General features: G+C 44.7%; 1 protein-coding gene across 48 annotated transcripts in view; it reads left to right on the forward strand.

Annotated features, from left to right (window-relative positions):
* ank3b (ankyrin 3b) overlaps positions 1-22,409 on the forward strand; it is a 74,691-nt gene that overhangs the window by 26,144 nt on the left and 26,138 nt on the right. For 21 of the 48 annotated variants that reach the window (XM_019860016.1, XM_019860018.1, XM_019860033.1 and 18 more), the window contains 22 exons: positions 1,202-1,300; positions 2,359-2,457; positions 3,101-3,199; positions 4,189-4,386; positions 4,704-4,802; positions 4,880-4,978; positions 5,075-5,173; positions 5,983-6,180; positions 7,265-7,363; positions 9,541-9,639; positions 10,572-10,769; positions 11,112-11,210; positions 12,131-12,229; positions 12,328-12,426; positions 12,517-12,612; positions 13,762-13,834; positions 13,978-14,034; positions 16,800-16,923; positions 18,266-18,277; positions 21,091-21,193; positions 21,741-21,791; positions 22,282-22,391. In XM_019860016.1, the coding sequence (XP_019715575.1) occupies positions 1,202-1,300; positions 2,359-2,457; positions 3,101-3,199; positions 4,189-4,386; positions 4,704-4,802; positions 4,880-4,978; positions 5,075-5,173; positions 5,983-6,180; positions 7,265-7,363; positions 9,541-9,639; positions 10,572-10,769; positions 11,112-11,210; positions 12,131-12,229; positions 12,328-12,426; positions 12,517-12,612; positions 13,762-13,834; positions 13,978-14,034; positions 16,800-16,923; positions 18,266-18,277; positions 21,091-21,193; positions 21,741-21,791; positions 22,282-22,391 (2,309 nt within the window). Of the gene's footprint in view, positions 1-1,201; positions 1,301-2,358; positions 2,458-3,100; positions 3,200-4,188; positions 4,387-4,703; positions 4,803-4,879; positions 4,979-5,074; positions 5,174-5,982; positions 6,181-7,264; positions 7,364-8,435; positions 8,681-9,540; positions 9,640-10,571; positions 10,770-11,111; positions 11,211-12,130; positions 12,230-12,327; positions 12,427-12,516; positions 12,613-13,761; positions 13,835-13,977; positions 14,035-15,550; positions 15,778-16,114; positions 16,473-16,799; positions 16,924-18,265; positions 18,278-21,090; positions 21,194-21,740; positions 21,792-22,281; positions 22,404-22,409 lie in introns of those variants that run through there. The other 27 variants (XM_019860029.1, XM_019860036.1, XM_019860041.1 and 24 more) reach the window with 17 other exon arrangements.

Below are 22,409 nucleotides of genomic sequence, written 5' to 3' on the forward strand. Positions count from 1 at the left end.
CCCAATGCCAATGCTGTCATTGAAGAGAATGTGCAGCTTGTTCAGAGCAAAGGATCCCCAACCCGCACACTGATCTGTTGCTAATTACTGGAATCCAGCAAGAGGTTCTTGTTTGCATGGGCACTGACAATTCCTTTGACATGCTGTGAATTCATTTGCGTCTCGGGCCTTTTTGGCTTTGGTTACTCTAAGCCTTCACATGCAATTTCCAAGGGAATTGTAAACTGTAGTTGCCGAAAGCATTTTGCATTGTACAAGAGTAGCTTTGCTGCTGCGATGTCTTTAGGAGTAAATGTATCCCCCTCCCAAAAAAAAAAAAAAAAAAAACGATAATAAGAATAAGAATAATAATCATGTTTTGATGCTTCGTATCTTTTGTTGCCTTGGTTGTTTGAGACATTAGATATCTGTCAGCAAACACCTCTTTTGCCCTGGATTATCAGTAATGTGGAATGATTACACAGCTTTATGTGGAACGGTTGTGTCATTTGGACAGCTGTCGCTCACTAAGCCAGGAAATGACTCTGATTCGGGATGTCGTGTTCATTTGCAGGGCCATTTCCGCCACCTTAACCAAACAACAAAATTTGTTTTAGTCTAATTAATCACATTCAAGATGATGTTCAATGATTTACGGATATGTGCATGTGTGCGGATCGCTACAGATATGTTTTGCAAGTCAAAATTTCGCTTTTAACCAACCAATCGCTGACATCATCAAAGGCCAGTGCTGTGGCTCGGCGAGGACTAATTTGAAATCTAATTCATTAAAGAAACTGTTTCATTGCTCATACTGTTTATCCGACAGTACTTTTGATTCTGAGGGCCTTGGGCAGATGACATTGACATGGCAACAGGGACATTCTGAAATCTGATTGGACAGGAAAAAAAGAAAAATCTAACATCCACATCCGCATGCCGGAAGCAGTGCAGCAAAATGCTCTGAAATGAAGAAAATATGCTGCTAGGTTATAAACGTAGGTCAGTGCTTCTGATGGTGTTTAGACTCGTGCCCACCGCTGAATAAAGCACGTCCATAACCAGATGTGTGTGTGGGGATGGGGGGGACAATGGGGAAAAAAAGTTGAGTGCGTCCTTGTGTGAGTGGACTTAAGTGTTGGCATGGATTTGAGTGTGTGCATTTTTTTAAAAATTATTTTAATACAACGTGCTTGCCCTTGTGTCTGTGTGTTCCAATCAGAGTGGCTTCACCCCACTTCACATTGCAGCCCACTACGGCAACATTAACGTGGCCACGCTGCTTCTGAACCGAGGGGCCGCTGTGGACTTCATGGCGAGGGTGAGTTGAGTGCAGCCTCCGCTGTCTACAATCGTCTGCCACCGCCAATCAGGATGCCGTGCTGTGTCACATGATCACGGCTGACTCAAATTGTTTCGAGCTTCAAATGTCTATGACGAACACTGAAAACGAGATAATAAAATCATAAATAATGAAACGAACATAAAAAAAGTCGACGCAGGGCTCCGCACTGCTAAATGGTGGCATTTTGCTCCTGAAATTTGTGACAGTGGCAGTACTTTTTTTTAACCTACTCGCACCTGTGTGACCAGTCAATTTGCAGATTTTTAAAAAAAATTATATTTTTGCCTATGTTTTGTTGCTGACAAACTTCTGCTCCATGCTTCAGCCCATTTATCAGTCATACAGTGAACAATTACTTTTCAAGTTGACTTACAGTATGTGCCCCTAAATGTTCTACTTGCGCACCTGAAATTTTCAAGGGCCACTGTGCTCCTCGTAAAAAAGTCTTGAGTCCTGAGTGAGTTACATTTAAGTTTCACAATATCCAAAATCAATTTGGTTGTGAGTGATACTTGGTAGAACATTGAGGGACCTAGCTAGGTAGGTAGTTAGCAAGCTACTGTTGCTGGCTAGCTAGCTAGGCATTCGTTTCATATAAGTAGGTGACAGTGATATGTAAAGACATAATGATGAGTTACAATACACACAGTATCTTCTATGTATGATATACGGGCACAGAATATCATAGAAAACGTCATTTGATTCAACAATTTAAAAAGTCAAAAGCCAGAACAAGGTTTTGTTCCAATGGTATTTGCTTGCGGGCTTTAAACTTGTTTCCACATTTGACTTAAGTGAACCAGAGTCAGCACAAGTCCATAATTGCATCAGCTAATGTCTGGAGGGGCGTTTGAGCCGCTTTCTGGCTTTAATCACATGTTGCCGCGGTACAAGTAGGAGGCCTGCAAATGGGAATAGCCACACGCACGCCCCTATCATAGTAATTAAGCGCCATACGATGTTTGTTTTGGTGACTCGCTAATAACGAACCACTGCTTGTAGTAATTTGCCATTGTCTCTTTCACCGCCTTCAGAATGACATCACGCCGCTCCACGTGGCCTCCAAAAGGGGCAACAGTAACATGGTCAAGCTGCTACTGGATCGAGGCTCCAAAATAGATGCCAAGACCAAGGTGACAACATGATTTTTGTCATAATGGAAATGCCATAGATGGGCTAATGCATTGCATCGATATGGCAGGGTCATAATGCTCTAAGCAACTGAACTTCAACAGTGCAGCAACACATGTAGACAGACATAAGAGTCCTCACATGCGTGTATTGTTTATCGCACACGAAAAACAACTACGTTAATGCAGAAGACTTACATTAAATCATTGTCTGCATGATGATGATGATGATGATGATGATTGGATTATACTGCCACCTGGTGGCTAGCTCACACACATCATGATGCGCAAACAGTTTAATTCTTCATATTGTGTCAAATAATTTTTCTACTCTGTTTTTATATTTTTTTTTTGCCAAGTTCTTACATTTAGTTTTTTACACACAAGACAAGAATAATCATGTTCAAACATTCCTCCTCAAACAGATCAAATGACGGCGAAAGAAAAACATTTTTGGGCAATTTTTCTCTCTGTTCTAAATTAAAGGAATGCTCAAGAACAGAGTTGTGTAAAACAGTCAAATGTTCTGCCTGTAATTTATATTTTTATTGATTTTATTCTGCCAAATAACGGAATCTGCATTGGCCGAAAAAAAAAAATCCTATGAGTTGGGCCCTACTAAAAACCTTCTTTGTTCTCCCGGCAGGATGGTTTGACTCCCCTTCACTGCGGGGCGAGAAGCGGTCATGCACAGGTGGTGGAAATTCTGCTGGACAGAGGCGCTCCCATCCTCTCCAAGACCAAGGTAGTTCCTGGGCAGCAGCGGTTCAGGAAAGGTTCTAAACATGCTTAAAAGTCAAGTTTGTTTTTCAACTCGTGGGCAGCGACATACCAAAGTCCAGCGGTACCTTGACTTATGACTTTTTCCAGCATCTCGGTTGATTTGTTGGTTAGGGTTGCAAACTGAAATTTCACTTACGGAGCCGCCTCACAAAATTCGACTGCTCGATGGCGGCAGTGAACTTCTCAACACCAGGCCATCATTAGTTTTCACATCGGTAAAATTACAGATAGATAGATATATTTAAATACAGATGATACACACTAGCCATGTGTTGAACTGATCTCTCAAATTAAATAGTGTGCCGCCATCGAGTGGTCGGCTGTGGAATTACACCCAATATAAACAACTGTTTGACCACCACAGTTATTAACCGTAGAAAGCCAATCTGTGAAAGAGCATTACCACGGACCTGGAATTCATGATGATTTCCAAAAATGCCAACATTTTATTGTTTGCGTGATCTTGAAACGAAATATACTCGTAACTCAAGGTACCAGTGTTGATGAGTTATTATTATTATTATTTATTTTTTTTTTTTTTTACTTTTCTCATTGTCAGTGAGGCTCTGAATAAGTATCAGCACAAGTGAATGAATTAGCTCTTCCCCATACTTTTCCAGTCACATGGCAGCGCTTTTATTGTTGCCGCGGTGACGTGGTGCGGCACTGTCGCCGCAACGTCCGTGCGAGCCGAACAGAACGTGGCCGCTTTGACCTGGCGGGACCACCAATGTAACCACGAAGACATTGTTGTAATGCCCTCATTATAACAATGCTCCCACAGCCCCCTCCCCATAAACTTCCTTCGCAGTCTTTCTCCGCGGCGCCTTATCTCCACCTGACTGACTTGTTGTCCGCCTGTCTGTCCATCCATCCGTCTATGTGTCCGTCTGCGTGTTTCTCTCTCTTTCTCTCTTCCCCCCCACTTGCTTCCTCTCCATCCCACCCCAGAACGGCCTGTCGCCGCTGCACATGGCCACTCAGGGGGACCACCTGAACTGCGTGCAGCTGTTGCTGCAGCACGACGTGCCGGTGGACGACGTCACCAACGACTACCTGACGGCGCTGCACGTGGCCGCTCACTGCGGACACTACAAGGTGGCCAAGCTCATCGTGGACAAGAAGGCCAACCCCAACGCCAAGGCCCTGGTAAGAGGGAGGGAGGACATTGAATTTAATATTTTATGTATTTCAAGTGCAACCTCCTGAATCTCTACGACTTTGCAAAGGTAGAATTCTTCAGACAGCTGTTGTACAGGATGTCTTTTGATTTGGGAGGTCTACCTAATGTCAGTGAGGGAACTATATGGGAAGGGAATAATAAAAAGAATTGAAACATGAATCAGTGGCGTGCAAGCTGATGGGGAAAAAATTCTCATTCCACTCTGGTCTGCAGTCACAGATGTTTTCCAATTGCGGAAAGTCCCCTGGTTGCATGTCCGCTAAGACTTTTGATTCCTCCGCAGAATGGGTTCACTCCGCTTCACATCGCCTGCAAGAAGAACCGAGTGAAAGTGATGGAGCTGCTGCTGAAGCACGGAGCGTCCATCCAGGCTGTAACCGAGGTGCTCCTGACACAATCTTGATTCGCTTCGATCAGACATCAAAATCAAAAGTGGTTAAAGGTTGCGTTTCTCCGCAGTCTGGCCTGACGCCGATCCACGTGGCGGCCTTCATGGGCCACGAGAACATCGTCCACGCACTCACCCATCACGGAGCTTCACCCAACACCGCCAACGTGGTGAGGGGATCATCGTTGCATGTTGAAAATGGCCGACTTTCTTGGTGGAAAGCAACAAAGCTCACTGTCGCCGGCGTGGCCGCGTGTCCCCTCCAGCGTGGCGAGACGGCCCTCCACATGGCAGCCAGGGCGGGCCAAGCCGACGTGGTTCGATACCTGCTCAAGAACGGAGCCAAAGTGGAGACCAAGTCCAAGGTGTGCAGTCTGAGCGCCAGTCTGAAGATAGAAGGCGGAAAAAAAAGTCGACGCGCCCATTTTCAAATGCTGTTGGATTGTTAAATCAATACATGAGACCAGTATAAAAAATTTCAAAGCTTTTTTTTTTTTTTATAACCAATAATGTGACCTACAACCTGAACAACTCAATTAAAAAAAAACAAGTAATGTAGTTGCACAAGTGAGCACATACTCTATGACTTGGGTTCAAAACTATGTTATAAATGGGAGTCGGCACACATTTTCCCACGTCTGTTTGGGAGATTTTGTTATGATCTGATAAAACCACATACACTAGCAATTTCACACATCAGTGAATCATCATCTGCGTCAGAAAAAAAAGGGCTTTGTTCACTTTTTTTGGGTCATTCTGTAAAATGAAAATGGATGTATCACAGTTTTTAGTGGTATCGGTACTTGGTATCGGCAAGTCCTCAAAAAGTGAATACTCCTACTGGTACCGATCTGGAAAAAAAATGTGATCGAAACAAAACTAATAATTTGGTCAAGCGAAGCCAGGTGGTGCCAGCCAACACGTTGGTGCAGTTTTCTTTTTTCTTTCTTAGTTGGAACAGAGGTCTGAAGCGAATTATCAACTGTTCGACGGCACAAAAAAATATCACAAAAAGCCTACTACAACATATGAAATTATTATATATATATATATATATATATAATTATTAGATAGATTATTTATATATAGATTATTTATTTATTTATTTATTTTTAAAGAAGAGGAATGTGTAGCCGGCAGTAAACTAGAGCATTGAAATCATATGACCTGACAGGATGACCAGACGGCGCTGCACATCTCCAGTCGTCTGGGGAAGGTGGACATCGTGCAGCAGCTGCTGCAGTACGGCGCCTTGGCCAACGCGGCCACCACCTCGGGCTACACGCCCCTCCACCTGGCCGCCCGCGAAGGCCACCAGGATGTCGCCACCATGCTCCTGGAGAACGGAGCCTCGCTGTCCTCCTCCACTAAGGTACCAAAACACACACACACACACAAAAAAAAAAAATCAGGTTACGAGAAAAATGTAAGTTGGTCATTTTGACTCAGTTTGGGGTCTTTCCATCAGCGCAGTTGATGATGGGTGGTCACATACTTTCCCAAATGACTCATTTTATTGAGGGCGGCCGTAAGCTGTGAAGGACATTTATAATGGAGGTGATGCAAGCATGTGCGCTATGTTGCCTTTGGGGGGGGGGGTTGTGAAGGTGACCTCTGCCAGTGGAACAGATTAATGGAGGGTAAACCCCTTGGTGTGCACGCCCTCAATTACACTGACACACATGCACACACAGCATCTTTTGGGACGTCGCCCGAGTCAACTGCCCAAGGAAATGATGCCGCCATCAAATTCCCCGGTTTGTATTATTCATGAAGAGTGAGTGATCCTTTGCAAGAGTGGATACAGGATTCATATCCAGCTGAATCAAATGTATCATTTTTAATTACAGTACAAGTGGAAATAAAAAAACATGAATAAAATTAAAAATAGCAAGTGCTTCAGAACATGCTGAAGTTCCACGTTCCTCTGGGAAATGTGACGTCATGTCTTCCAGTTGCACACAAGAACCGTTGGGTTCAGCATACGGCACCATGATCAGGTGTACGTGACCAAGGACAGCACCGGTAGCTTGTCAAAAAAAAAAAAAATTCTGTTCAGGTGCTCCACTTGTGTGTCTTTTTTTTTTTTAAGGTTTTCAACGGCACAAAACGTGTCAGGAAAAGCCTACTAGAACAAATTAAATTCACCAAGACATGCACACACAGATTCCAGGCCTCGCCTCTTAAAGGCACACACATGTATATTATGCAGACACTGTCCACGTTATTCAATACTTACAGGGTTTTCAATACATGTTATGATCGCAGTTGTTTTCATTTTTTTCACTGAGTAAACACATTTACGATGTGTTTAAAAAGTGTGTTTTAGTGTGTTTAAGCATAGGGAGGGCTAAAATGATATTTTCAAGCAAAATTCTCGAGCGCTCGCCCCCAACATGTCAAAAGTCACTTTCCACCCTTAAAGTTCAATTTTCTCGGGTTGGACGTTCCAACAGAAAGGCTTCAGTCCGCTCCACGTGGCTGCGAAATACGGCAAGATGGAGGTGGCCAGTCTGCTCCTGCAGAAGAGGGCCGCGCCTGACGCTGCTGGAAAGGTGAGGAGAGAGAGAAAAAAAAAGAGGGAAACTAATGAAGGGTCTCTTCAGGGAGCCGACTTCATGCCTGATGTGTTCCCATGGGAGCAAATTTGAAAGCATGCGGCTTTCCAAGATAAACGCTACAAAATGTTGTTTTATGGGATTCTGCGTCTAAAAAGGGAGTGATCGGACATTGATGCAACGTGTCACGCTGTCGATGATGCGCCCACGCAAAGAATGAGCTCAACTCTTGAACCCAACCGCTTTGACCTGAAATTCCATTTTTTAACCGTCCAGTTCACTCGGTTTCTTCACGGGACTCCAAAAATGTTGCGAATTCATCAAGTTGACGTGATGCTGACGCTTTTATTTGGCGATGAGCAAGCAAGCGCTTATCCCGTCCGATAGCATTTAGCTACCCTTAATATCAGTCAAGTCTGTTTTCCAGACTGCGCAACTTTTTGGGTTGATGAGAATTGACTCCCACATTTGAACTCAAGTCACAAATACCACCAAATATTTTTCCACTCTTGTCATTGCGGTATGCACATTAGGGTGAGTCAGTCGCGCGTGCCGTTGACTGCGTGTAATGTTGCGTGGGAGCGGTCCCAAAATGTGGGGAAGCGTCATTGAACTGCGGCCTATCGTTCGGGCAACATGATCAAAACATGAAGACCTTTTTAACCTCACACATCCCTCTTATTTCTTCGAAATGTTTGCATGAACACACACACGCGACTCTCTCTGGTGCGTTTCAACTTGCGTGTGCTGTCGTCGTGGCTCAGCTGAGCGCCGTGCGTGCGTGTCTCCATTCCGTCAGTGACCTTCTAACCTGCTGCTGGTTGTGTTGCATGTGTGTGTGTTGGTGTAAGGTTTTCAACGGCACAAAACGTGTCAGGAAAAGCCTACTAGAACAAATTAAATTCACCAAGACATGCACACACAGATTCCAGGCCTCGCCTCTTAAAGGCACACACATGTATATTATGCAGACACTGTCCACGTTATTCAATACTTACAGGGTTTTCAATACATGTTATGATCGCAGTTGTTTTCATTTTTTTCACTGAGTAAACACATTTACGATGTGTTTAAAAAGTGTGTTTTAGTGTGTTTAAGCATAGGGAGGGCTAAAATGATATTTTCAAGCAAAATTCTCGAGCGCTCGCCCCCAACATGTCAAAAGTCACTTTCCACCCTTAAAGTTCAATTTTCTCGGGTTGGACGTTCCAACAGAAAGGCTTCAGTCCGCTCCACGTGGCTGCGAAATACGGCAAGATGGAGGTGGCCAGTCTGCTCCTGCAGAAGAGGGCCGCGCCTGACGCTGCTGGAAAGGTGAGGAGAGAGAGAAAAAAAAAGAGGGAAACTAATGAAGGGTCTCTTCAGGGAGCCGACTTCATGCCTGATGTGTTCCCATGGGAGCAAATTTGAAAGCATGCGGCTTTCCAAGATAAACGCTACAAAATGTTGTTTTATGGGATTCTGCGTCTAAAAAGGGAGTGATCGGACATTGATGCAACGTGTCACGCTGTCGATGATGCGCCCACGCAAAGAATGAGCTCAACTCTTGAACCCAACCGCTTTGACCTGAAATTCCATTTTTTAACCGTCCAGTTCACTCGGTTTCTTCACGGGACTCCAAAAATGTTGCGAATTCATCAAGTTGACGTGATGCTGACGCTTTTATTTGGCGATGAGCAAGCAAGCGCTTATCCCGTCCGATAGCATTTAGCTACCCTTAATATCAGTCAAGTCTGTTTTCCAGACTGCGCAACTTTTTGGGTTGATGAGAATTGACTCCCACATTTGAACTCAAGTCACAAATACCACCAAATATTTTTCCACTCTTGTCATTGCGGTATGCACATTAGGGTGAGTCAGTCGCGCGTGCCGTTGACTGCGTGTAATGTTGCGTGGGAGCGGTCCCAAAATGTGGGGAAGCGTCATTGAACTGCGGCCTATCGTTCGGGCAACATGATCAAAACATGAAGACCTTTTTAACCTCACACATCCCTCTTATTTCTTCGAAATGTTTGCATGAACACACACACGCGACTCTCTCTGGTGCGTTTCAACTTGCGTGTGCTGTCGTCGTGGCTCAGCTGAGCGCCGTGCGTGCGTGTCTCCATTCCGTCAGTGACCTTCTAACCTGCTGCTGGTTGTGTTGCATGTGTGTGTGTTGGTGGGTTTTTCAGAGCGGGCTAACTCCACTGCATGTCGCCGCTCACTACGATAATCAGAGAGTAGCCCTGCTGTTGCTGGATCAGGGAGCTTCCCCGCACGCCGCCGCCAAGGTACGCGCAACACGCAAGTGTGACGGGCGCGAGCCTGCTGGTGTGGGTGCAAATGACATCAGAGCTCCCTTTTGTTCCACTCTGGATGTCCATTCGCTCACCTCTGTGCTCTTTCGTTTTCCCTCACGGCTCTCTTTCATTTCCATCTCTCGCTTTTGCTCGTCCAAGTCTCCCTCCACACATTCACTCGATGGAAAATGTTTTGGGTATAAAATCCGTTTTGAGATGTAAAACAGGTTTTAGAAAGACTTGAAAAAAATAATGCATCAATGGGCGAAGTGATTCGGACCGCTCGGAAAGTTTAAATCCGGTGGTGCCTCCACTTGCAAGTTTATTTTGTTTCCTGACCGTGCTCGCAACTCAAATCGCTGATGTCGTGATATCCCGGTAACCCATTTCTTGGGAGCTGTAACTCATCGCTGTGCGTAGTTTTTACCACGTTGTTGGATGAAAATCTTAACTCAATGTGCTGGGTCAACATGATGTATAAATAACCCAGCATCGACTGGGTCCCCTTTTGGATCCAGCACTGGGTTAGCTAATTTGGACCCGGACGTTTTAAGCGTGTAAATTGAGTCACGAGCTTGGTCACGGAAGAACTTCAACTTGTAAGTCACATTATCACTTTAGACTCTCACAATAGTTTGGTCAAAAAACCAAAAAAACAAAAACAATTTGGGTCAAAAAGTGACCGAGCTACTCCTTGGATCAATTTAGCCCATTTAAAAAAAATGGTGTAGTTTGCTGCAAAACAATCCAGAAAATTGGGTAAAATTGACCCAAGTAGCGGATCAATCCCTTTTTTGACCCAAGCTGAGCAATTTTTGACCCAACGATTTTCGGTGCATCACAACAAGTTCCACACAGTCAGTATGAAGTGATCCCACATCTGAGAGTTCATCACGCAAACACTCGGCTTCTCCCCGTCTCAGAACGGCTACACACCGCTGCACATCGCCGCCAAGAAGAACCAAATGGACATCGGCACCACGCTGCTGGAGTACGGCGCCGACACCAACGCGGTAACGCGGCAGGGCATCGGTCCCATCCACCTGGCGGCGCAGGAGGGCAGCGTAGACCTGGTCTCGCTGCTGCTGGCCAAGTGCGCCGCCGTGAACATTTGCAACAAGGTAACATTGCCTGCGTTGGGATTAAACTTCCAGGCCACAACAAAAATGCTCGCCGTCATGTCCTTGCATTTGGGGGAAGGGGAGCCCCAAGTCGACAATGAATTTTTTTAGTCATGGATTGAATGGCGGGAGAAACGCTCACAACCCGCTGATGCTGCCGTCATCCACAGCTCACAACCAGACACATGCACGCATAGTTGCCGACGTAGCCCCCTCTAGGCCCCGCCTCTTAAATGCACACACTTGTACACATAGATGACAATATCGAGTTTTCCTATCAATTTTACGCTTGCAATGAGTGTATTGAATGTTTTTGCATGTGCGTCTTTGTGTCCTGCTCAGAGCGGACTTACGCCACTCCACCTCGCGGCTCAGGAGGATAAGGTCAACGTTGCCGAAGTTCTTCTCAACCACGGCGCTGACGTCAACGCGCAAACAAAGGTACGGACTTCCTGTCAGCACGCACGCGGCAGTTGCTTGGAGACGAGAAGCGTGTCGCTGGCGTCGGGCGGGATCCTCGCATCACCAGAGACGTCACTCTTTAGGAAAACAAACAAAAGTCATTAATGTTGCATCATCAAAGGCAGCAAGCCATTTTCAAGAATACTAGTCGACAAATATTTATATACCGGTACATTTTTTTTTTTTAAACACAGATGCAAGTCAACTTTTCCAGATGAATATCTCGCACTGATTCAAAATAGTTCATCTTTTTCCTCTAGCATATCGGGTTTTCATTAGAATAGTAATAACAATAATAATCTCACAATAATATATGCAATATAGTCATATAATTTGTAGTATTTTCCGAATAAAGGGTTACGTTCAGCAACAAGTGGATTTTTTTTTCTGATACGTCATCTCAAGAAAGAAATACAAAAATCTGTATTGTGCATTTTTTTAAAAAAGTAAAACTTGAAAACCAAAAATGAAAATAACTGGAAAAAAAGTCAAAAATACATTTAGGGATACATAGTCATCTGATTAAAATTTCCTATTGACTAGTGTAATTTATAAAAATATACACACACACACACAGATGCACTCAAATCTTCAGTTATACAATAAGTGAACCTCCTATATTCACTTCAACCTAGTTCACACATCCAGTATACAGAGCACCAAGTATAGAGCAGGCAGCTTGCATGCACACAAGTTGTGTGTGCGTGTGTGCGTTAGTGCTGACAGGACAGTTGTTTCCAGTGAAACCGTTCTTGACCCACTGATGCGCCCCTGCACTCGCAACGCAACAGCAACTTTGTTCCATTTCAAAAGCAAGCTTGACAAAATGAAGGCTACTGAACGGACGCGCCGAGACGTCTGATGTAACTGAGTCAACAGTCGCTCTCACTTTCTCCCAGATGGACTACACGCCGCTGCATGTGGCCTGTCACTACGGCAACGCGAAGATGGCCAACTTCCTGCTGCAGAATCAGGCCAAAGTCAATGGCAAAACCAAGGTGGGGGGGTAACAGATAAATCAATAAATAAAGATCACAAAGTTGCGTGTTGTCCGCGTATTCATCTCTTGTCTCTTCTCCCACCTGCGGGCGTCCAGAATGGTTACACGCCTCTGCACCAGGCGGCTCAGCAGGGCCACACGCACGTCATCAACCTCCTCCTGCAGTACGGCGCCGCGGCCAACGAGCTCACCGCGGTCGGTGGAAGCGCCCGGACGCCGGGGCGTTCTTTTCTTTTCGCTGCGCCATTGTGTGACTGACTTCCTGTGTGTCTCGCTCGCTCTCAGAACGGGAACTCGGCGCTCGCCATCGCCCGTCGCCTTGGTTACATCTCGGTCGTGGACACGCTGAGGCCCGTGACGGACGAAAACCTGAATACTGTGGTGAGACGTGACACAAACGTCAATTCTGTTCTCTTGACACAGAGTGCAATAAATGTGGTTGGAATCACATTTGGGTCACCTAAATCCTACAAAGTCTTTCTGGGTCCTGGGTTCCATTCTGGGCTTCCTTTATGGAGTTTGCACGTTTCCTCCCATATTACCAAAACATCTAGTGGTTGAGAGTGGAATTGCACCAGCAAACTAGACGAGCACCAAAATAAATAAATAAATAAATAAAAAAATTTGCCAAATAGCAGAACCGTGAACGTATAAATGGAAAGGAGGATTTCCTGTTGTGTGAGTAGCGTGCTGGTCGCTCGCGCCACCTCACGTGTACCATCAGGAGGGCTTAGATGGGCGCTTATGTTTTCGCCTCAAGTAGCCTGCTGTTTGAACACTGATCTCTCTCACACACACACACACACACACACACACACACACACACACACACACACGAGATGGGGAAGACTGGAGCTAGTCGTAAGGTCATTAAGACAAGACGAACTTGTGTAAGCGTCAGAATAACTGTGTGTGTGTGTGTGTGTGTGTGTGTGTGTGTGTGTGTGTGTGTGTGTGTGTGTGTGTGTCCATCTGCTGGGAGATGTAATTTAACGATCAAGATTGTTTGGTTGCCTCACACTGGGATTAGCTATTAACTACGCACAGGCATTTATTGTCGTTTGGTTTTTTTAAACCCTTCAGCGCATTTATTTATATTTGTCAATTGGAATCCAACGAATATTTTCATCATGTACATTTTCCAAAGGTCTGTGTGGAAGGGGTTCTCGCCTTTGAAATTCAGGTTTGTAAAACACCGTAATGACTAACAGACCCCTGTAGATGGCGGCACTGCGTCGCTTTGGATTTGAGATCAACACTGCTTTTGAGTAGAAGATAAAGATGAGGCAGTGAATCTCAGCTTGTCACGTCAGTTATAGGGTAGGGGGAATGACTCGAGCCATGCATCGAGTCAGCATCGTAGCTATCTGCAAATTTATTATTTTTGGCCTTCAAAATCCCTTCTATAGTCTTTTGTTGTCATTTTATAGGTTGAGGTTTCACAAAACGAAACAAATAGTGATGTCATTTTGCAACATTTCGTTGACTGTTCGGATTACTCACTGTCTTACCTTCCCCTCATGTTGACAGAGTGCAACGGAAAAACACAAAATCAACGTCCCAGAAACTATGAATGAGTTCCTGGACATGTCAGATGACGAAGGTAAGCTCACATCACCCAATCTCCCCCCCCCAATTTTTTTGTTTTGTTTCTGCACTGCACGATTGTCCTGTAGTTAAGAGCGTGCTTTTGAGATGCCCTAACGTGTCTGCACGTGTCACCGCGCATGCATTCAAATCACACAGTTTGGGCCAATGTGCCTGAAAGTCTGGAGGCGGAGTCTATGTCAGATGACGATGAAGGTATCGATCGGCTCATTAGCTCGCCGTCGAAGCCGCTCCGGTTGTGGGTTTGCTTTGTTGTGTGCGCCTCGACTTCTTCTTGTTTCTAAACATTTTTTCTTCGCGGTACTCACACCCAAGCCAAAAACAGCTTTGCGAACGAGTACTTTAAAATTGAAAAGTGAGTGGCAAGTGTTCACATTTGTATTTGCGTCATTCCAATATTCCACTCCATGAACAGAAACACATCTCCTTTTACAGTTTTTTTTGTACAATAAACTTACTTGCACTTTTAGACTCCCAAATTATAGTGAATTTTTGAATGAAGTAAGGAAGAGATGGAGTTTTTGCTCTAAACATTATTTGCATAATTTGAGAATGCTATCAGTCTTTTCCCTTCATAATGATGATTTGATTTTTCTTGCTTTTATTGCACGGTCAAATGGTGCTCCCCAAACTGTTCCCACAAAGCTGCGCTGGCTGGTTTATTCCGTTGCCCTCCTTGCAGACTAACAGCACTGATGGTATTTTCCACAAAAATCTCATTTGTTGTTTTTAACTCCGTCACGCCATCGTCCACTTTGGGAGGAGATTTTTTTTCAGAGGCCTACACATGCTGCGCATCTGTTGCATTTGACATGTTTGAAAGTGCCGCAAAGCTCTTCCCAAGTAACAACAACAACAACGAGCTGCTTCGATCTCGTGAGCTTTGTTTACAACCACAACCCGCTTGTAAAATTGATGAACTACGTCGCGGATGTGTTGCCCAGACAACAGTTGTGTGCGTGGAAGTGTACTTTGCATGTCAACCGATAAGGGACTCAACAGGTCTGGTCCGGCACTGGATGGACGTAAGTTCCCTCGTAGGGGGGTTGCAGGCATGAATTGCGGTTGGTTTGCTTGTGAAAAGGAGGAGAGAGTGGATGTAAAGAGTCCCTTTAATCCTATCGAGGTGGCCAAGCTTGTTATGTTGCAGGGTGGTCACCGTGGGTGCTCGGGGGAATCACGCACAAGTAAATGCACCATTACATCTACTACAGCGCACTATTAGCTATCTGGATAAAGCTCGGGAAATGTTTATAATTGCCGATAAATGCCACAGGAGTGCAACAAAGCACTCGTTTTGTCCAAATTAAAGTCCTCGAGTCACATTAGCCTCAACAGCAAATATACACGTGTTCATTGTACAGTGGTGTCTTGATTTACGTGTTTAATCCATTCTGTGACCATGCTCACAATTCAAAACACTCTTAATCCGCTTTGTAAATTTGACACCTCACGCTCTATAAATGCTTCTAAATACTTGATGTTCACCACGCGTTGTACAATTAGACTCTTGTATAAAGTTTGCGACAAGTTCACTTCCTCACATCGCTTGAAGTTGGTTTCCTCCTCTTCGACCAGAACTTTGCATGTGTGGCCACTGGCCAGACCTCCCTCCGCATCGGAGAAGAAGAGATGACAGTTCGTGCTTGTTGATGGCGGACACTTTCTCCTTCTTGGTGCGTCAGAAAAGATGTTTGCGGAGAGCAGTGTCGACTCCTTAAAGCCAACGAGATGAGCTTTCTTAAGGGAATTAACTCTGGACTTTGCATACGTCAGATGTCACCGGACTTTACGCTTTCTCCTTTCTGGTAGCGCACCGTGAGACCAACTATTTTAGGAAGACTTCAACGCGTAAAGGCGGCTTCCCTTGAGATTACAAATGACTGGGAACATTTAAATAATTAAAAAAATAAGGAGTTATGGCTGGGTCAGAGAACGGTAAGTCACCTCTAAATTGAATGACGAATTCAATGGAAACGTCCCGTAAGACTATTCCACCGTTAGTTGAATGCGGCGTGTAAATTTGACGCATTAGTGTCGCATATTAAAAGAAGAAACTGACTGATGAGGGCGGAAAAGTCGTTTCTGTGGCGGCCAGTAACAACAGGAAGTGAAAGCCCCGAAAATAAAACAATGACGTTCGTGTCGGAATGCCGTACAATATGAACACACACACACACACACAAAAGAAATGTTCGTCTCGCGGACATGTATTTCTCATGTGGCGAAAATGGTGTCTGAAGTGTTCGGTTTACAGTATAATCTATAAGGTCCGAACTCAAACGGTGAAAAATAACCCAACAGTCACTTAAATTAACTTCATTTGCTTTCCGTTCGAAAACGACGGCGAATTGAGGGTCTGAGCAAACGGTTAAATAAGTCCTCTTGCTCGGTTTTGTTGTGAAACGTCAAACCGGAAACGCAACTGCTGCCGCTTTTGTCGGACTTGAGTGAGATTGTAGTGCGGCACCGGCTAAGGCGAGACGGGAGGGGCTGCGGTGAACCAGCGCAGTGTTTGCGGGGCTGCGCGGTGCGCAACCACCTTCCAGCCATGAGGGAGAAAGCCAAGCACGGTGGCCGCTCCGCCCGCTTCGTGGAGCGGCGCGTCATCGTCCACCGGTCCGCCGATCGAGGTGCGGTGTGGTGTTGCTGCACTTTTCTGCCCATTCTGTCATTTGTTCCTTCGCGCTTTTGGGGGCTCTGCTGTCAAGGAGTGACTAAGGCTGTATAGGGATGCATTTATATCTAAATATCTGTTATTATGTTGTCATGTTTACTGTCTATCGCATGGTCGTAGGTGCTTTCATGTCACACAAGAAAAAAAAAGTTGCAGTGGTCTCTGCTGGTGCATTCCGCGCTAAATGGAGCAGATGAATCTCCCGAGGCCTCCAGCATGATTCAAGTCTTATAAGGGACGACTTTTCTGCTTTAAACATTTTACAATGCTATCGCTCTGTCAGGTGAGGATGCTATGACCTGCGACACGGACAAGTACCTGCGGCCCCAGGACCTCAAAGAGCTGGGGGATGACTCTCTCCCACAGGAGGGCTACCTGGGCTTCAGCATCGGAGCCCGCTCGGCCAGGTAGGCATCCGTCTTGTCATTCGTGAAGATGAAGATGCAGAAAAAAGAACAAAAAAACATTGCATCGCTGTTGGGAATACACACAGATGTATGACACCAGGTGGAACAATGTCCACTGCTACATTGTTGGAAAGTTGCCATTTAACGATTGGAGCCGATACAATGATTCAGCATTTTTTGCGTGGCCTCGTTCAAAAGCGGGTTTATAAAGTTGCCCCAATTAGAGCAATTAATGAGCCGCACACTTGAGCTAGTGTATGCCCAGTGGACTGCTACGCGGACCGAAATCCAGAGGAAGCGCTGCAGTGAAAAACACCAGCGACTGTCAATACATTGACACACTCTGGATGGTCAGAGTGACAAAAACAAAAATAGCAACAGGAAGTGGATCATGTTTTTGAGTTTGGAAAACACTTTTTTTTTTTTTTCCTCGTGGAAACATGGTTTCAATCTCTGGCTGTACAAGTGGAAATCGTTTTGGGACAGGCCACACACAACATTAGGTACACCTGCACAGTCTAATGAGATCCAGCGCCTTGGCTCTATGTTCACGATTGTGATTTTTGTCGTCGGCCAAACTTGATATTTACAATCACAAATCCTGATCAGGATCACACATCCTGATCAGGATTTGTGATTTGTAAAAATCGAACGGGTTTAATATCGACAATACCTGTAGTCGGCTGCAACATTTTTCAAAGGAGGTTCGGCAAAGGAAAGTCACTCTTTGCAAGACCACTCGGCATAGTCATTCAGAGGCATCCGATAATCGGACTTTTGCTGACTTTGATTGGTCAGTGGGTAGTTAAATATGGCCCGATTGTCGGTGTGGTGTGTTCGCCGCTTAAATGACTAGCATTGTGTTTCTGCAAACATAAGGATTTGTGGTCGTAAATGTTGCAACGGTTTAACACTTACGATAATCTGCCCTAAATGTTTTCTGAGCAAGGTAATCGCTCCAGATAATGTTTTCGAGACATCCGATAATCGGGTCTTTGCTCACTGATCAGAAGAAATAAAAATAATTCTCAAATGCGCCCTAATTATCGCTATGTTTGTACTTTGCTTGAAGGTAACCACAATTTTGGATACCGGTGAGATTTTGTCAGATTGTGCAGGCATACCTCCATTTCATTTTATTAAAATGAAAAATTCCTGATATGATCTGTGCTTGAATCGATTGACTTAAATTCGAAAAACTTCTTTTCCTCTTTGTGCCTTTGTGTGTTTGCCTTCTGCCTCGCAAACACACAAATTTGAGTTTCTGGAGACTTCTAAAAGTCCGACTTTGCTTGACGCTCTCCTATCTTTTCTTTTCCCTGCACCTGAACTCTCCCTCTAGCCCTAGAATCAGGTAAGACAAGAGCAGTGTTGTAGGAGTCTTTAGTTGTGAATGGCGCCCCGTGTCAACCCTCCCCCCAAACTCTCACCCCGCAAAATCCCTTCACGCCCACCGAGAGCGTCCCTCTGCGTCCTGTGCCACCCGGTGTTTGTTCGTGGTAGTTTTGTCCCCGTGTTGCAGTGTTGTGATCACCTTCTTTCCGCTCACTTTTTTTACCTGAGTCATCATACGTGCTGGAAAAAAAGTTTGCAGTGCAGTCTCGGCTGCAATAACTGTTTAGCCGAGCCGTCTTCACTTTTGAGTTTTATACACTAATCTCGTAACATTCACGTGGCGTTCTTTTCAGCGGCAACTTCCAGGGATTAGATGTGCATGTTCGGGACAGGAATCGTTAGTTTCTCACCTAACAGAGCCGCATCATGCTTTTTTTTTTTTGCTTTTTTTAATCTAGCAATATACAAAAGCGAATCTTCCTTTGTTATTATGTGAATTAGGGCCATTGTTACCTAACGGTGGGGCAGAAGTGCAGAATGGCTCGCCGACAGACATGTTTTCATAAACTGGCAGATAAAAATATTACTGAGTTGTTTATTTTTATACTCGATGGCCCTCTCGAGACCCAGTTGTTACATAACAATGGCCAAAACTCAAAACTTCCTCTCTGAAACTCGACTTAAAAAAAGAATACTGTTTGTCAAAGACGAATCAGATAATCAGAAAATACTGCGTTTTTGGCGTTGATATTATACTGGCAATGAAAAAAAAAAAACAGGTTTCTGTAATACGTCCACTTTAAACTGCCTTTGCGACATATGTGCCCCTGGTTTACTACCATCTCTTAGCAGCTTAGCGGCAGTGTCGCAAGCTAACCGTAGCCCTTTTCCAATCCCATTAACTTTCCCTTTCGCCCCCTGAGAGCCGGATTACAATTATTATAGTGTGGGAATTGACGGCGTTTCTTTGCCCTTTCTTTTTTCGACACTCTGCTTGACATACTTTAATGTAGTGTAGCGGCCGGTGAAATAGGGCCTGTGAGAGAAACAGCGGGGACCTTGTGAAAGACAGCCAAGCTGTAAACAAAGTCGTAAGTTGCACGGGTCGTAAATCGGTGGAGATGCCCCGGATGATTGATCAATATCCGGCAACGATGTTCACGTAACTCATACTATTGCCATTGTCGTACACAAGTAGCTTCATAAAGAATCACTTGTTATTGCCAGATTGCTGGTGGGGGGGATCAAGTAATCGGGAAAATGTTCAGTGCAGCTTCAAGATAGGACGGCAGACAGATTGATCTGGGAAAAGATGAATGGAGCAGTGTGTAAAAAGGACGGAAGGAGAGAAGAGAGGACGGGAAAAGTGTTGGGAAAGGCGGTTGAATGAAAGCGCCGTCATTCTGTAGATGGAAAGGGATGGAGGAGAGAGCGAGAGAGGCAGGTGATGTGACGCTCTGGGTATAGATTGAAACGTTGCGTAACCAACACCAAGGCGAAGCCACTAGAAAGGAAAGACGACCATTTGAACGGATGTTAGCTTGGGACACTTCCAACTGGGAATTGCCACTGAGTCCATTTAGGCAGCTCAGAGTTGCCGAGTAACACGGCAGTGAATAAAAGCGCTTGTCTTTGTGCCCAACTGCGCCCCCCGCTCAACATGCTGAGCTCTGTATTTTCCTCCCCCCTGGACCCCAGTCACAAATGGCCAGCTTAGTGGTTTGTCTTTTAGGGCACATGGAACTCTCTGTAGTCTTTGTGATCCCTCTTATTTATGAGCCAAAAAGCTCAAAATTCGTGCTGCGGACTGAACCGAAAAGATATTTCGGTTTTAGCTTGAGATACTCCACAAAATTGTAGCAGACATTATGGAATCAATTGGTGTAAAGGAGCCAAATCTGACATCCACAGATCCCTCCAAAAATGAACATCTTTTAAAATATGTAAATCTGACAAAAAAAGAAGGAAAAATAAATAGACTTCCTGTTGAAAAATATTAGATTTGTTTATTAAAATTCCAACAACATACTCAAATGTATCTAGATTTTATGACCCGATTTCACAGCTTCACAAATGTCCAATATGTATCCAACACGCAAATGCTATGGTTCACACTGTAATTAACCTCAACAAAAACTGTTTGTACTTTTTTTGTTTTGAAAAATGATACTGTGCTATTTATTGACTTTCACTTCACCATCCTGCTACGATTCACACTGTAATTAACCTCAGCAAAAACTGTTTGTACTTTTTTTGTTTTGAAAAATAATACTGTGCTATTTATTGACTTTCACTTCACCATCCAATTGAAAACCCAAATTCAGGAGGATTGGCTTTAGATAAAATGCTAGTGGGCCCAGACAGGACAAAAGTGGCCTGAGGAAAAAGCATCCTTTTTGCTTCGTGGGACATCCATCTGACTGTCATCCATATCGCAATGAGAGGAAATACCATGCAACCTTAAGATGGAACCCAACGACATCAAATGCAATGAAAACAACAAGGGTCCCAAAATTGAACCCTGTGGAACATCCTATGACAGTGGGGCAGAGAGGGACTTACAGTGTTTTTCCAATTTTGTGCTGCGCAATAGTAGTAGTAGTAGTAGTAGTAGTAGTGTAGTATTTCCATTCCTTCATAAGCTGCCTCTCCAGACTCGCATCCTCCTTTCCACTCTGGACTCTCTGTCCACTTAGAAAAAAAAAACAAGAAAATGTTCCCTGGAGGTTGCATGAAATAACGTAATTCCTTGCTTTTTGTCTTGTGTTGTGTTTCCCTGCTGCCTGTCGCTTGTTGTTGCCGCGCGGCGCTGGCTTGCGTGGTAACATTTAGCCTCCGCTCCTTCAGTTCGGATAGGTCCAACACCCTCAACCGGAGCTCCTTCGCCCGGGACAGCATGATGATCGAGGAGATCTTGGCCCCCACCAAGGACACGGTAGAGTACAATGCTGTCCTAAAGTCCTTCTTTCCCACCCACACACCTGAAAAGTGTCAATATTATGCTTGTTTTTGTTAATTGTTCACCTTGCAGGATGTACTGTACGTAGCACCTGGAATTTGCGGTTGACTCAAACCTTGCAGGAGCACACCCCCTTCTCCTGTCTCTTGTTTTGTCCTGGAAAAATCTCAGGGCATACTGTAGGGCTCCCCCCCGCCTGTCCTACTCTTGTTTTGGTGGTCAGGAGCTAAACCAGAAACCGTCACCTCTCATATTATAAACAGCAGTTGCAATGTGGCCCGCGAGCTGAGTGACGACATCGCCCAAGACCCCAAACAGCCAAAATACAAACTCCACATGATTTACCACCTTTACAAATGAAGCCAGACAGTCAAAGGGACTCACTTTCATGAGTTCCAATTTTGTCCATTCACATCGGGTGCATTTTGTGTGGTAGAATTCGAACTATGTCTCATTTTCACTGCAAACCAAACATCATGAATTGGGATGAAGTGCAACTCTTGACTCTTTCCTCTTTCTGAAGCTTCAGAGCGTCTGTAAAGACATTTCCTACCTGGTCGACCCACTAAATAAGGTATATTTATTAAAAAAAAAAAAAAGTGAACATTATTTCAGGTCACCATCATCTCTCATGTACATTCTCCATTCACCAATTTTTGTTTTTGGCTCACACCCATTATGTGCTTATGCCTCTGAGTTAATTTGAAAATTGTTGCAAATATTTGTCAGGGGTTCAATTAAAAAAGTGAAGGCCATATTGTATGGATTCACTGTATACAAAGTGAAATATTTTAGGATTTAAAAACAAAACTAATTAACACCCACCATATCAAGAAAGTAGAACATAGTATTTCATAAAAAACAATCACAATGATTATTTAATGTACCGTAGGCTATCCTCGCCTCTTGGTTTAATGTATTTTTATGACGCACGCCCTTCACTTTTTGAATCGAACTCCCGAAAAGAACTTTCCAGCGATATTCTTCTTCTTCCTCACATCCTTCACCTTCCCACCTCTGTCCCCGTCGTCACCTCTGCTCACGCGCCCACTTTCTGCTTGCAGCACTTGGCCGTGACCAGCGATTACAACTCGGAATGTATGCGGCGCTACAGCTGGACCCCGGACACCGTGGACCACGGCCACAACGTTGCATCCAGCCCCATCCACTCTGGGTAAGAGTTCCGGTGAGC

This window comes from Hippocampus comes, unplaced genomic scaffold, assembly GCF_001891065.2.
Source record: "Hippocampus comes isolate QL1 unplaced genomic scaffold, H_comes_QL1_v1.1 scaffold39, whole genome shotgun sequence".
NCBI classification, from domain to species: Eukaryota; Metazoa; Chordata; class Actinopteri; order Syngnathiformes; family Syngnathidae; genus Hippocampus; species Hippocampus comes.